We start from the raw sequence: 15,739 nt of genomic DNA, 5'->3' as shown, positions 1-15,739 counted from the left end.
GACATCAATGGAGTGGTCGAGATTTTCTTTTTCATATATTTACCCTTATAAACATTATTTTTTTTCAATTTTTCTTTGTTTGGATCGATTATTTATCACCTAACATATCGGAAAAATGCGACAGTAACAAAAAAAACCCAAACAATTTAGCGATAGTTATGAGGTAGATATCCGTGCCTTTTTTACAGACACCATTTTTTTTCATTGTGACGTCATTTGTTTAAAAGTTTAAAATATGCGAGTGGATAATTTTTTAAAGTCGTTTTTTTTTTTTTTTAACGAAATATTAGACATCAATTAATGACTCTAAGCTAAAAACGACAGGCATTTTGAATAAGAAATATAATTAATTACCTTCGTTTCATGGCTGGGTTGAAACAAAAACGGTTGCGCGACGTCAGTAAACGGGGGTTTTCAGGCTAAAACGGACAAATTAAAAATAGTTCGAGGGCTTAATGCGCTATGAATCTGCTATGGCAGCATATAGACATATAGTTCTATCAAACACAACAGGTGTTTTGGCTTAAAATACAGCAGTTTCTTTTAAAGAGGAGTGCAAGAGCAGAAACGGCTTTTTCAGTCTTGTCTGTGTTTTTGCCGTAAACAAAGAGCTTTTTCCGTTGAAAATTCTCCTGAATAAATGCTTAAATCCCTTAATTCTTTATAGATATGGACATAAAACAGTCTTGATTCTTGGTTAAAAGCAAAAAACGTGCAGGTAGCATTTATTTTATGTAAATATTGGGAACTATGAGGCTAGTCTGTAAGGAAATTGGCGGCCGCCATATGTAAACAAAGAGCTTTTACAGTTGAAAATTGTTGTGGGTAAATTCTTAAATCCCTAAATTCTTTATAGATATGGACGTAAAACAGTCCCGATTCTTGGTTAAAAGCAAAACAAAAAAAAACGGCAGTTTGCATTTATTTTATGTAAATATGTTGAAGAATGATGCTAGTCCGTGGTGGTTAATTTCTCCCGTTGATTTTTTTCACAACTTTTCATAATGCATGCATGGTACGAAAAATATAGTAATTACCTTAAATCCTCGAACAAATCACTCCGGAGACAATCCTTACTGTTTGTATGCGGTACAGCTTTCGTACTTTCTCAACCTAAATCGGGCGATGTATCGCTGCATGTGTCACTGCGACCGACTGAGAATAACTGAAGTGGATTGCCGGATGGGCCCCTGCTTGAAAGCGTTGCGCAGTGGCTGGCCGATGTGACCCATAAATACAATTATGAAGTCCATGCACGATACTTTTCACCCGATTCCAATCCTCTGAAAAATGGCGCGATCGGCCCAATTTCCGATAACATGACCAGATTGGGACATCCCTATTCATTACATATCTCAATAGACACTTTCAGTGGGAGAGGAATGTAAAGATTACACAGTCAAATATAGCAAATGATTCATGAATTTGTCATCAACTGATTTGCATGTTTCACTGCTTAACTCCAAAGTGCATGTTGCTTACTTACCGACACCTTGGACCTTATTCGATGTTTGAAACACACATTTACATTCATATGATAGGTGATCAAGTTGGGATATGATGTCTGTGCAATTTTCACTTGTTGTTCTCCATGTCATTTCAATGGCGTTTTCCTTTATGTCTGATACCACACTTCGGATTTTAAGATCTGCGGATGCACAGCAGCCATCTTTGACATTGACCCACATATGCGCATGTAACACCTTATACAGTGGGGAGAACAAGTATTTGATACACTGCCAATGGGTTTTCCCATTGACAGTGTATCAAATACTTGTTCTCCCCACTGTACATAATACCATTTGTCACTCATATACTTTGGCCAATTTCGACATACCGCAGTCAACCCTGACGAAGATCGTTGACAGGTTTGCTCTGATGACATCATTCTCCCTTATGCAACCAGTGCAGGAGTAATTTGTGAAGGGTTCCAGGTCAGACACATTCGTGGGGTTTTTTCCTTCTTAGGATACAAACAAGCCATCAAATTTCTTACACACACATGACGCCAAATATATTTTTTTGTAGTTATTATATATATTTAACTATGTGTTGCAGTGAATTGTTGAATAAATACAACATATATTGTTCATTATATTGTGTGTTAAAAACAGAGACGGCACGAGGGAAACTAAATATTACACAAAAACACAATCTGTTAGAATTCCATTAGCAAAGTTGCAGGTTTTGTTCATCAATTTACCTAGACAGGAGTAATCAACAGTGAGATTGCTGCATTTTGGAGGTAAAACAGTTGTGATATTTGCAGGAAGTTTATAAGAGACTTTCTGTTGTATTGAATTTAGATCTGCAAATCCAGACAGGAAATCTGTAACAGAACATCAAAATTATACATAAAGTAAATGGTGTGATATCATACTTTTAGAAAGACATTGTAGTTAAACATACCCGAACTGATGAACTCTGTTAAATTATGGGAATTATTCCTACAAGTCAAGTATGTTGTGAAATTTGAGCAAATGTCATTGTAGGCTGGTCTGATGCACAGTCTATTATTACATTGATCAAAAATGGCATTTGGGGGGAGTTTCAGGGACGATGTGATATTCCAACCAGTGGAGAGCGAAAGACAGCCTCTGGTGCATCTGTCAAAAGTGATGTCATCTGTACCTAAAACGTACAAGGCATTTGCGTGAGCTCAAGAAAAATAATCTGAAAAGACTTTTAGTGCTTTTATACTTATGTCTTTTGTAGAGGTCAACGGATTGCCATTGATGAATTCACAAGCCTTCCATTTGTCATCAATTGAAAAATATTCAACTCGGTGTTTATAATCAGTGCATGGCTTCAGGGGTTCGATGTCGTGCGTGTTGTTGGGTGTTTCGTGTGACATGCCATCTTCACTCAAATGAATTCCGTACATGACAGCCGATAAGTTGGTGATCTCGAACCTCAGGCCATACTTGATGCTTGTGACATTGTAGAAGCCTGAATAGCACAAATACAAGAATGATAAATGTTTTTGAATGGAAAGACTAACAAAAAAATAATAATTCAAAAATATAAATTACTAAAAAATAAAGTAAAAAAGGTTTCCATCAATAAGTAAATTGGTACTCACATTTGTTGACTGTGGTGGGTGGAAAATCATTCATGATGTTTGGGAAAGAACAAGGAAAATATCAATAAATTATTCCATTTCAAAAGCTTCCCAAAATTTCCTAAACTGAAAACCCAAATTAGGAATGTGCATACATACATACATACAGTACATACTGTATGTTCGTACATAGATACAGTTAAGAGCAGAAGTATTTGCACACATTGTGATTTTGCAAGTTCACCCACTTAGAAAATAGGGAAAGGTCTGAAATTTCAAATGTCATTTCCACTTATAGGGACAATCACATTGTATGATTTTTCAATAATTTGTGATTTAATGGGGTTCATAAGAGTCCCTGAGAAAATTAGAGCTAATATTTAGTGCAGAAGCCTTTGTTTGCGGTTACAGACATCAGACACTTTCTGTAGTTCTTCACCAGGTTTCCACATATTGAAACAGCGATTTTGGCCTATTCCCCCACACAAATCTACTCTAGTTTTGTCAGGTTTCGGGGCTGCCGTTGAGAAACACGAAGTTTCAGCTCTATCCAAAGATTTTCTATTGGACTGAGGTCTGGAGACTGGCTAGGCCACTCTAGAACATTGATATGCTTTTCACGCAGCCACTCCTTGGTCAGCTTGGCTGTGGGCTTCGGATCATTGTCATGTTGGAAGATCCAGCCACGACTTATCTTCAAGTCTCCGACTGAGAGAACGAGGTTGTGGCTCAAAATGTGACGATACATTTCCCCATTCATCCTCTTCTTTATACAGTACAGTCATCCTGTCCCCTTTGCTGAAAAGCAGCCCCAAACATTGAGGTTTCGACCTCCATACTGCACAGAGGGATGGTGTTCTTGGGATTGTACTCATCCTTCTTTTTCCTTTACACACAACGAGTAAAGTTTGCACCAAAAAGTTCTACTTTGGCCTCATCTGACCACATAACTTTCCCCCATGACCCCTCTCTATCGTTCCGTGGCAAACTTCAGACGGCCCATCACATTTACTGGCTTCAACAGGGGAACCTTCTGAGCAATGTATGACTTTAAAACATTGCACCGTAGTGTTCTACTAAAACTGTGCATACAGCTGTCTTTAGGTCATTGACCAGCTCCTGCCGTGTAGTTCTTGGATGAGCGCTCAATTTTCTCATCATGAGTGATGCCCCATGAGGAGAGATTTTACATGGAGCTGCATTCACAGGTACAGTGTATCACAAAAGTGAATACACCCCTCACATTTCTGCAGATATTTAAGTATATCTTTTCATGGGACAACACTGACAAAATTACACTTTGACACATTAAAAAGTAATCTGAGTGCAGCTTATATAATAGAGTTAATTTATTTCCCCCTCAAAATAACTCAAAATATAGCCATTAATATCTAAACCCTGGGCAACAAAAGTGAGTACACCGCATGGGAACTATGTACATCCCTAAATGTCCAAATTGAGTACTGCTTGTCATTTTTCCTCCAAAATGTCATGTGACTCGTTACAGATGTGCTGTCAGCATTGCTGCAGAGATTGAAGAGGTAGGGGGTCAGCCTGTTAGGTCTCGGAGTATACCGTCTTCAAAAGAGGCTTCCTCCTGGGGTGACAGCCATGCACACCAATTTGATGTAGAGTGCAGCGTATGGTCTGAGCACTAACAGGCTGACCCCCCACCGCTTCAATCTCTCCAGCAATGGTGACAGCACTCCTGTAGCGAGTCACATTTTGGAGGGAAAATAACAAGCAGTACTCAATTTGGACATTGAGGGATGTACGTAGTTACTAAGGGGTGTACTCACTTTTGTTGCCAAGGGTTTAGATATTAATGGCAATATTTTGAGTTATTTTGAGGGGAAAATAAATTAACTCTATTATATAAGCTGCACACAGACTACTTTTCATTGTGTCAAAGTGTCCTTTTGTCAGTGTTGTCCCATGAAAAGATATACTTAAATATCTGCAGAATAACGAGGGGTGTACTCACTTTTGTGATACACTGTACATTATCAGTCATGTTTAGCCTTTTCCTTTTTCTAACAATTGCTACAACTATTGATTTATTCTCAACAAGCTGCTTTTCAATTGTCCCATAGTCTTTTCCAGCTTTGTGGAGCTCAACAATTTTTTCTCTGGTATATTTAGAAAGTTCTCTGGTCTTGGCAATGGTAGCAGTAGGATCATGACTGACTGTGGGGTGCACAGGTGACAATATTGAGCTCAAACGGTTGATGGGTGGGTGGTTACTCATGGGGTAAAGGTGGACTTTCTTTTTAAGGCAGACTGACAACTCTTTGAGTGTCATAATTATTGCTGATTCTCAGCGGTACAAATACTTATAAACCCCAGTAAATTACAAATAAATTATTTTTTAAAAATCATACAATGTGATTTCTGGATTTTTTTTTTAGATTATGTCTCTATGAGTGGAAATGCATCTATGATTGAAATTTCAGACCTCTACTTATTTTTTAAGGAGGTGAACTTGCAAAATCACAAGGGGTGCAAATACTACTTCTCCTCACCGTACATACATACAATCAGAAACAGACATTACTTGAATATATCACAATTATCACAGTTTACACAGTTTTATTGATTTGTATTTTAAATTCCAAAAAATTCAAAATAAACCCTCACCACTTGTAGTATCCACTTGGGTAGTGATCGGAAGATTGTTTTTTGGAGAAACTGTTGGTGTACTCCATGAAATGTTTGCGGTTGAGACCTCATTGTTTTTTGGAGAAACTGTTGGTGTACTCCATGAAATATTTGCGGTTGAGACCTCGTTTGAGGGGCTTGTTTCAACTAGAGAAAAGCCAAGAGACATTTGTCATTAAATACTGTATATATTCATTTATACATTTAAGGTCACAATTGAAGTTTTTTGGGAACTTTCTGTTATCGGCAGCACCGTGGAGAAATTTTCTGTTTCCCAGTGTAAATTTGGGGTTCAAATTTTGGTTTTGGCCTCCAAATGTGGAGTTTGCATCTTCTTCCTGTGCTTGGGTGTGTTCGCTCTAGGTAGCCCAGCTTCCTCCCACATTCTAAAAATACACTTCTATGTCAATTGAAGACTATAAGTAGTCTATAGGCGTAAATGTGACTTTGACAAAAACTCACAATCCAAAAGGACACATTATTTGCATGTGACCGGTGACCATGCAATTATGAGCCAGAAAATACTGCATATACAGACTTCATTTTTACATAACTACTGTGTATGAATAAAAGAAGAAAAAAGAAAGTCAAGAGGGCCCAAGCAATGTGAAGTTATTAAGAAGTTAATATGTCAAGAAGAGAAAAAACTGTACGCACTATTTTCAGCAGAAGCTCAACATCACTTGTTTGAGCTGACACAATACAATCATCATTTCCTGCTTTGCACTGTCAGCAGCCACTTCTCCCACATTTGGTTTCACTTTAGAAAGCACACCAGCAACATTACTTTGTTAATTGGTAACATTTGGGCCGAAAAAGTACAAATGAAATTAAAAAAACAACAACAATTACATTAACCCAAGGACAGCTATTCAAAAGACAAATATGTGATGTCAAAAAAAAAAAAAAAAAACAAGAAGTGGACTGAATACTTTTTTTTTCTCTTGAAACGGTAAAAGGATTTTGACAATATGAAATACAAGTCAAGTAATTCTCAATGACTACCTTCAGGTGTTAAAATGCTGTGTGGGTAATCTTTTTGTTGCATTTTATTTGCAAATTGATAATGTGAATACTGCTAGTGATACTCAGGAAGTGGTTTAGAGCACCCTGTTTCTGTGAGGTGATGCGTGCTACTTGCATTGACATTTCACCACCTCAGACAAACACATACAGCATGCATACAGCATACAATGGGGCAACTAAGTATTTAGTCAACCACTAATTGTGCTAGTTCTCCCACTTGAATATATTAGAGAGGCCTGTAATCGTCAACATGGGTAAACCTCAACCATGACAGACAGAATGTGTGTGTGTGGGGGGGGGGGACAGAAAATTACACAGTTTGATTTTTAAAGAATTTATTTGCAAATTATGGTGGAAAATAATTATTTGGTCAATACCAAAAGTTCATCTCAATACTTTGTTATGTTCCCTTTGTTGGCAATAACGGAGGCCAAACGTTTTCTGTAACTCTTCACAAGCTTTTCACACACTGTTGCTGGTATTTTGGCCCATTCCTCCATGCAGATCTCCTCTAGGGCAGTGATGTTTTGGGACTATCGTTGGGCAACACGGACTTTCAACTCCTTCCACAGATTTTCTATGGGGTTGAGATCTGGAGACTGGCTAGGCCACTCCAGGACCTTGAAATGCTTCTTACAAAGCCACTGGCTGTGTGTTTGGGATCATTGTCATGCTGAAAAGACCCAGCCACATCTCATCTTCAATGCCCTCTCTGATGGAAGGAGATTTTCACACAAAATCTCTTGATACATGGCCCCATTCATTCTTTCCTTTACACAGATCAGTCGTCCTGGCCCCTTTGCAGAAAAACAGCCCTAAAGCATGATGTTTCCACCCCCATGCTTCACAGTGGGTATGGTGTTCTTCAGATGCAATTCAGTATTCTTTCTCCTCCAAACACGAGAACCTGTGTTTCTACCAAATAGTTCTATTTTGGTTTCATATGACCATAACACATTCTCCCAGTCCTCTTCTGGATCATCCAAATGCTCTCTAGCGAACCGCAGATGGGCATGGACGTGTACTGGCTTCAGCAGGGGGACACCAAGTTCAAATAAAGTTTTACCTAAGAGTTCATAAGAGTTACAGAAAGTGAATAATTCTTCTCTAGACAAAAGAAGTGAGGTGCATACATTTTGTCACCCAAATAGATAATTGATATAAAACATTTAGAAGGAAAATAACAAGTCTCTTGGTTGCAGTCTGGAGCCCTGATTACCTTCAACCATAATGTTAAACAATCTTTGTTTTTAGGTGATTTGAGAGTTGTTTTGAGGCTCCCATGATTCTACTCTTTAGAGAAGATGTAAAGAGCAGAAATACTTGCAAATGGGTACCATAAATACCTTTTTTCATTACTGGCTTTCGTGTATAACTAAATCACGGATCAGCGAGTTTACAGACACTTAACAAAATTTGTCTTCAAATAACTAGTGCTAAAGGCATTTAAAAAAACAAAAAACAAAAAACAAGTGTGCCCACATTTATGCACATGACTTCTATTGTTTGAATAATTATGACACGCCTGTAAACTTTTTTATCACCTTTTAAATATTACAGTTTTTCTGTCATTTTATATATTAAACTAAAATGGCTGAACCAACCAATTATTTATGAAGGAAAATATTGAAAATGACTATTAGCGCCCAAACGTTTTTATACGACTGTGGATTTTTTGATGCTTTAATTCAGTATTGAGACAACCTCTTATAGTATACATTCCGTCTCCATCCAACTTTTTCCTCTGACATTAAACACCCTGTATCGACTTGGCTGTAGTACCGTACTTCCAAATTATTGTTCTTTATCAGACTTAACATTTCTAACCAAACTTCTTCATTCTGTGCTTCCCCTTTTTCTCAGCTTTTTCCTCAAGTTGCTCATTTTTGGCCTTGTCTGCTCAGCCGACGCTGTTCTGCTCTGCCAGGAAATGAAGACAACTCAGAATGCAACACGGAAGTGGTCAACTTTGTAGTTTGCACTCACGCAAACCTGTTTTATTCCAGAACAATTGACGATACAGTGTAGTTTGTATAGAGTAATACTTTGGATTCCTACCGACTTTGCAGTACCTCTAGGTAGTTATCTAACTCTAGTTACTTTTTTTTGTAATGACATTACAGTGGTGATTTTCCAAATATTGTACTTTCTTCAAATTGAGTGCTAGGGCTTCTGTTCAAATCCTTCAAATCAAATCAAATTTATTTATATACCAGTAGCCCTTTAAAAAAACCCGAGATGCCCTTAAAGTGCTTTACAACAAAATAAAATATAATACTGTAAATAAAGGGCTGGAAAGCACTAAACAATAAAATTGAGAAGAAGAAAAAAATGTGTCGTACTAATAGTCATTACAACAAGTAAAACAAAATGACACAGATGGAAAACGAACACATGAAAACCATAAAAACCAGGCTCCAATGGGTCTTTAACCGAGATTTAAAAAGGCCAAGATTATAAACTTACATTTCAAATGACCTGAGAAAAGAATTTAAGAATTTTAGTATTAGCAACATTTTGTTCATGATTAAAAAGGAAAAAATGTCCCACATGTTGCTCACCCATGTGCGCCTTGGCAGCAATGTGGGTCATTTCGATTCAACCTGTACTCACCTTTGGTTGAGTCTATAAATACCCCAGCAAAGACAGTTAAAATGGTCAAGACACAGTCATCTATTTGATAGTGTATGTAATTGTTTGGATAAACATCTCCATTTCAATTTCTCTTTATGATCAAACCTTTTTTTCAAAGTGATTTTAAGTGTTCATGGCATTTGTTTCATTTTTATGTTCCATAATTCTCAGACTATAATGCGCACCTGACTATAAGCCACAACCCAACAAATTTGAAACGAAAATGACATTTGTTCATTGATAAGCAACAGCTGTCCTCACTGTATTATGAGATAATTACACCAAAAGGTATTAACCGCTAACATTTTATTTGACAGCGGCGTCATGAGATTGTCATAACAAGTCATAATTATGACATGACACTGTCACGAGCATTAATGAATGGTTATGACGAATGTCATTTAGCGTCATCCGGCAAATTATCTCACTTTTGAATGGATGTAAAAGAGCCGAGCTGGACATAGATTGAGTTAGCGACAAAATTTGCAGGATGACACTTAATGACATCTGTCATAAGCATTCATTAATGCCCATGACAGCGTCATGTCATAATTATGACAGTCTTATGATGCAGCTGTCAAATAACGTGTTACCTATTTACCCAAATAAATAAAAAAACAAGCCACTTTGGACTATAAGCCGCAGGATTCAAAATAAGTAGGGCTGCAGCGATTGATTATTTTAGTAGTCGATTAATTGATGAACAAGTTAGTTCGAATAATCGAGTAATCGGATAAGGAACATAGAAAACTAAAATACCCGAGCTGAGCCTCAAATGGAATGAAAAAATATGGCTCCGCACACTTAGTGCTCAGGTGTTATTTAATGAGGGTGTAAGTACAACAAAAGAACAATTGGCTAACTTACAAATGTCTGCTAGCTCAAATGCCATAAAATGCTAACATTTTTTTTTTTTTAACAATGCTTTTAACAAATGGTTCAAACACATATTCCCACAAAAACTGCTAAATATACCTATAAACTAAATTATGAATGCATTAAAACAAAAACTTATGTTGGTCTTAACAGGGAGCAGCTGGATTCAGCCATGTGAAATGAGTTATGTCATATTCACTGTTGCCATTAGAAGGCAGTGTATCCACCCAAATCAATAAAACTAAATGGAAACACTTTCAAAACAAACCATTACAAAGCCACTTTAATTAAACGAATACTCGAAGCAGCAAAATTTAATTTGGATCTTTTTTTCTAATCTAATTACTCTAGTATCCATTGATTGTTGTAGCACTAAAAATGAGGGGTAAAGTAGTGGCTTATAGTCCGAAATTTACAGTATTTGGGCTACTTGGAGCCTGAAATCATTTAAGATACGAGTTAAACTTTTAACAATTAATATCCTCAATTTTATCCATTATTGTATTCTTACAGGACGTAAATGACAGATTTCATGAAGATACGTTATGATATTGATTCTTTGGACAACAATACGATAATGGCTGACATGATCATTTCTGCCACCATTCAATTCAAGGGAATTTGATTTCATACAGTATGTACACAATGAACTATCAGTTCAATTTCACCTGTTCTGAAGCAATAAGAAAATACGAAGCAATTTTGATGTTTTTGATGTTGAAAATTTTACATCATTTTTTACTAAAAAATGACATATCTAAAAGATGATGATTTGGATCAATGTTTTGCGTTCGACCTATTTGAATTCAACTGTGCATAACCAATCGATTAATTGATACACCCCTGAATAAATATATATCCATAATGACCTTCAAATTTGATTATTTATACTTTTAACAACAAACTGAGTTTGAAAAGTCATGGAAAAAGTGACACTGTTTACTGTTGATTTTATTTTAAAAAGAGATTTGGTGAAAAAATGCCTGTCATACCTGAAAAGGGGAACAGCTGCTGATATTGGTTTTCTGCCATAACGAAACGAACAAATACATTTAACAAAGAACATAGTGTCTACAAGATTTGGATCAACGGGGCAAAAAATATGAAATGGCAGGGTAGATCTGTGTCCCAGACATATGCAGATACAAGCCTCGCAGCACATGTTTGAGAATTTGGCTTACCACTTGGCATTAAGCTGGGTGTAATGGCGTAGCGATGGTGTATACTTGAAGATTAGGCAAGTGGTTTGACAATTTAGCGGCAGAACGCAAGCCATTTCAGAGCGCGGTGGATGTGCGGTTATTAAACAGAGCCGGCATCAAATCATTGTAGAACACCATTCATTGAACCGATTATTATTATTTAATTATTATTTAATAATAATTTAATACTTTAATATTACTTTCACTATTATAGTTTTTAAATCATTCCGCAGGCCGAATGATCGCAAATTTGTTTATGTGGCAAATGGTTAAGAACAGCTCTTTTCATTTGTGTGCCTGCCGTTACTTGTTGTTGCAATGCTGGCCGAGCATAAAGGGGGAAAAAAATGGTAATATACAGATTGATGTAAAATCATACTAGTCCTTCTAAAAAAAAAAAAAAAATAGCATCTTGTGATAAAGTTCATTATTTTCTGTAATGTACTGATAAACATTAGACTTTCATATATTTTAGATTCATTATACACAACTGAAGTAGTACAAGGCTTTTATTGTTTTAATATTGATGATTTTGGTAAAAAAAGTCAAGAAAAAACAAAAATCCCTATCTTAAAAAAATAGCATATCATGAAAAGGTACTCTAAAGAAGCTACTAACCTAATCATCTGAATCAACAAATTAACTCAAACCCCTGCGTAAGATTCCTGAGACTTTTAAAAACTCCCAGCCAGGTACATTACTCAAAACCGTAATCATGGGCAAGACTGCCGACCTGACTGCTGTCCAGAAGGCCATCACTGACACCCTCAAGCAAGAGGCTAAGACACAGAAAGAAATTTCTGAGCGAATAGGCTGTTCCCAGAGTGCTGTATCAAGGCACCTCAGCGGGAAGGAAAAAATGTGGCAGGAAACGCTGCACAACCAGAAGAGGTGACCACACCCTGAGAAAGATTGTGGAGAAGGGCTGATTCCAGACCATGGGGGACCTGCAGAAACATGGAAATGGGCTACAGGTGCCGCATTCCCCAGGTCAAGCCACTTTTGAACCTGAAACAGCTGCAGAAGCGCCTGACCTGGGTTACAGAGAAGCAGCACCGGACTGCTGCTCAGTGGTCCAAAGTTCAGTTTTTTTCAGATGAAAGCAAATTTTGCATGTAATTCGGAAATCAAGGTGCCAGAGTTTGGAGGAAGACTGGGGAGAAGGAAATGCCAAAATGCCTGAAGTCCAGTGTCAAGTACCCACAGTCAGTGATGGTCTGGGGTGCCATGTCAGCTGCTAGTGTTGGTCTACGGTGTTTTATCAAGGGGAGGGTCAATGCAGCTACCTATCGGGAGATTTTGGAGCACTTCATGCTTCCATCTGCTGAAAAGCTTTATGGAGATGAAGATTTCATTTTTCAGCACAACCTGGCACCTGCTCACAGTGCCAAAACCACTGGTAAATGGTTTACTGACCATGGCATTACTGTGCTCAATTGGCCTGCCAACTCTCCTGACCTGAACCCCATAGAGAATCTGTGGGATATTGTGACGAGGAAGTTGAGAGACACCAGACCCAACACTGTGGATGAGTTTAAGGCCGCTATCGAAGCATCCTGGGCCTCCATACCACCTCAGCAGTGCCACAGGCTGATTGCCTCCATGGCACGCCGCATTGAAGCAGTCATTTCTGTAAAAGGATTCCCGACCAAGTATTGAGTGCATAGCTGATATAATTAATTGAAGGTTGACTTTTTTTGTATTAAAAAACACTTTTTTGTATTCGTCGGATGTAATATGCAAATTTTTTAAAATAGGGATTTTTGTTTTTTCTTGACTTTTTTACCAAAATCATCAATATTAAAACAATAAAAGGCTTGAACTACTTCAGGTGTGTGTAATGAATCAAAAATATATAAGAAAGTCTAATGTTTATCAGTACATTACAGAAAATAATGAACATTATCACATTATGCTAATTTTTTGAGAAGGACTAGTATATCGCCATGCGACATGTGAATGAGATGCATTTAAAGGGAATGAGAGGACCTATGTAAATTGGTTTCGAATGGAATCAGCATACTCATGTTCACACCCGCACAAACCACTCTTTCAAATGTGCATACTTGTGCATCTGCGTATTATATGGATAAAGATAAGACATATTCAGTATACTGTAAATACATGCCCATCTCCTGAAGGGGCCCTGTAAAATTGAATTTACAGGTACAACCAAAAAAAACTTTCCTAATCACAGTCTGTTTGCAAATACACAAACACACACACTCTCCACACAAAGCAGTACAGAAAAAAGAACTTTGTGCTCAATGTTTCTCTTTGTCACTAGACTTTGAACAAGTTTCATAACCTGAGGCGCACACAAATGTGTCACTTGTTCATGTTCACGAGTCTAAATGGGCTCGTCAACTCTTCTCTCACATTTTCCATTCTTCAAAAAGCTGAGATTTCAAGTTAAAAAAAGAACAACTTGACATTTGTCCCAAACGGACACCCCACCCATCACGCCCCCACTTTCCATCTGATGCCATTGCAATGGTTACTCACAGTAGGCTGAAGAGATGATTGTGGCCCAAAGCAGCAGGCTCCTCAGACCACACAGACCTTCCATGTGTGCCACCAAACACCAAGTCACCTAGTAGGAACCAACAAGGCAGATGTTCATACCCCACGCTCAATTGCTCCACAGCCCAATTCTAAAGTCACCATCAGCAGGGAAATAAGACATTATTCAAGCCACGTACGTTTGGTGTCTTATCTCTTGACACAGCTTCCTGGACTTGTTCCCTAAAGTCGAAAACCTCGCCTCTGCCCTCAAGTTCAAGTGAGAGTGATGTCACGCTGAACGAGGCTGCTTTTACCTTAACGTTAGAACAGGAAGCTTCATTTCAACATCGTCACCAAGAACAGGAAATCGTCTCATCTAGCATGTGTGAAAACCACCTGACTCGGGGGGAACCACTTGACATTCTTTAAAATATAATCTTTTTTTATATATAAAATGGAGACATCACAGTTGGAGAGATGGAAATGTTCACTTACGTGTATTCATGTTCGCTCTTTTGCCTTGGTGGTAATGAAACCTATTGGTGAAACATTTCCAAATGAAGCAAACAGAAGTGAAACACATCTTCAAGGTCCTCTTTGTCACTCCGCCTTTTTTCACATCCTGCAGGCCCATGACACCTCTGATTGGCTGCACTATTGCAATGTTAGCCATGGCAAATTCAATAATCAGGATGACTTTCCATTCTGGAGAGCCAAACAGTGTTGTTTTTGGCAGCCATTTTAATTTTTGTCTTAGTCTTTTGGACGAAAAATACTTATTAGTCTTAGTCATATTTTAGTCATTTCAAAATGTGTTCGTCTTCGTCTAGTTTTAGTCAACGAAAACAGACGACAATTCTCAAAATGCTTTCGTCTACAAACTTAGAAAGTTTTTGTCCATTAATTAATTAAATAAATAAAAGGTTTCCAACAATTTCGAATGAACATGACAGACGAGCACATAGTCACCTGGACGCCACAAACTGTATGTAAATGTTTTCCATGAGTTTAAGAAGACACCGAGTCACGGCACTAAATGCTAATGCTAAGCTAACGCGACAAGTTAGTTTAATGTGTGATGATCACCCAGCACAGACCTTTAAAGTGTGTATGACATGTATAAAAAAGTCTTAATAGCATTATTATGTGAATTAAAATCATATTTTGAGACGATTCGACTATATACAACAATTTGGCAAAGCGCAGATGACAAAAAATTAGTCTTTTAATCTGCCGTTTAGCCCCACCTGCCATTATAGCGCTCTAGCGTCCCCAACAGGAGGATGACGTCGGGAGGGTCATATTTCATCTGATTTAGAAATCAGCCCATTGAGGGGGAATTATTCAGAACTAGGAAAATGTCAGGTACGCGGGCAGGCAGGAAGGTTGTGTGGAACCAAATGCAGGGAAAACGAAAAAGGCAGCGAGGCAGGTGGCAGAGAACTCAAAAAATGGTTTTAATTACAACTAACAAAAGCACAAAGTACAAACAAAAAGACTAGGGATCAAAAGGCAAGGTTCAAACCAAAACTTACTTAAAAAGAGGTACTGGTACACGAGGGCGCGGAAAGGGCTTGAAATTGACGTTGGCATAGACATAGACATTGACGTAGACAATGACGCAACAAGGAGTGACAAGAAACTGGGTCATTATATACGCAGACAGGGGGTAACGAGGCGAGAAACAGCTGGGTAACACAGGTGGATGCAGCTTGCAGGATACACTGGGAAAACACACACAGGTGAGAGCAATGGGTAATCACAGGGACAAGTCACA

At 37.9% G+C, this 15,739-nt stretch overlaps 1 protein-coding gene and 1 long non-coding RNA gene across 2 annotated transcripts in view; both read right to left on the bottom strand.

Annotated features, from left to right (window-relative positions):
* The window catches only part of ptprc (protein tyrosine phosphatase receptor type C), a 50,886-nt gene extending 47,800 nt beyond the window's left edge, over nt 1-3,086 (bottom strand). Inside the window, exons 1-6 of the mRNA XM_057840256.1 lie at nt 3,083-3,086; nt 2,701-2,949; nt 2,410-2,631; nt 2,204-2,329; nt 1,838-1,963; nt 1,487-1,648 (exon numbers count right to left, since the gene is read on the bottom strand). Coding sequence (XP_057696239.1) covers nt 1,487-1,648; nt 1,838-1,963; nt 2,204-2,329; nt 2,410-2,631; nt 2,701-2,884 — 820 coding nt within the window. The 5' untranslated portion in view covers nt 2,885-2,949; nt 3,083-3,086. The remainder of the gene's footprint in view (nt 1-1,486; nt 1,649-1,837; nt 1,964-2,203; nt 2,330-2,409; nt 2,632-2,700; nt 2,950-3,082) is intronic.
* On the bottom strand, nt 3,082-14,799 carry LOC130918516 (uncharacterized). Its single transcript, XR_009063773.1, has 5 exons — nt 14,458-14,799; nt 14,160-14,276; nt 13,963-14,050; nt 5,699-5,866; nt 3,082-3,091 (listed from the first exon to the last, which is right to left on the bottom strand). It is a non-coding gene; the product is annotated as an uncharacterized LOC130918516 (long non-coding RNA).
* Between the last annotated feature and the right edge of the window lie 940 nt (nt 14,800-15,739).

The sequence above is a fragment of the Corythoichthys intestinalis genome, chromosome 7 (genome assembly GCF_030265065.1).
Source record: "Corythoichthys intestinalis isolate RoL2023-P3 chromosome 7, ASM3026506v1, whole genome shotgun sequence".
Lineage (NCBI taxonomy): Eukaryota > Metazoa > Chordata > Actinopteri > Syngnathiformes > Syngnathidae > Corythoichthys > Corythoichthys intestinalis.
This window is presented reverse-complemented; position numbering and strand designations above follow the sequence as displayed.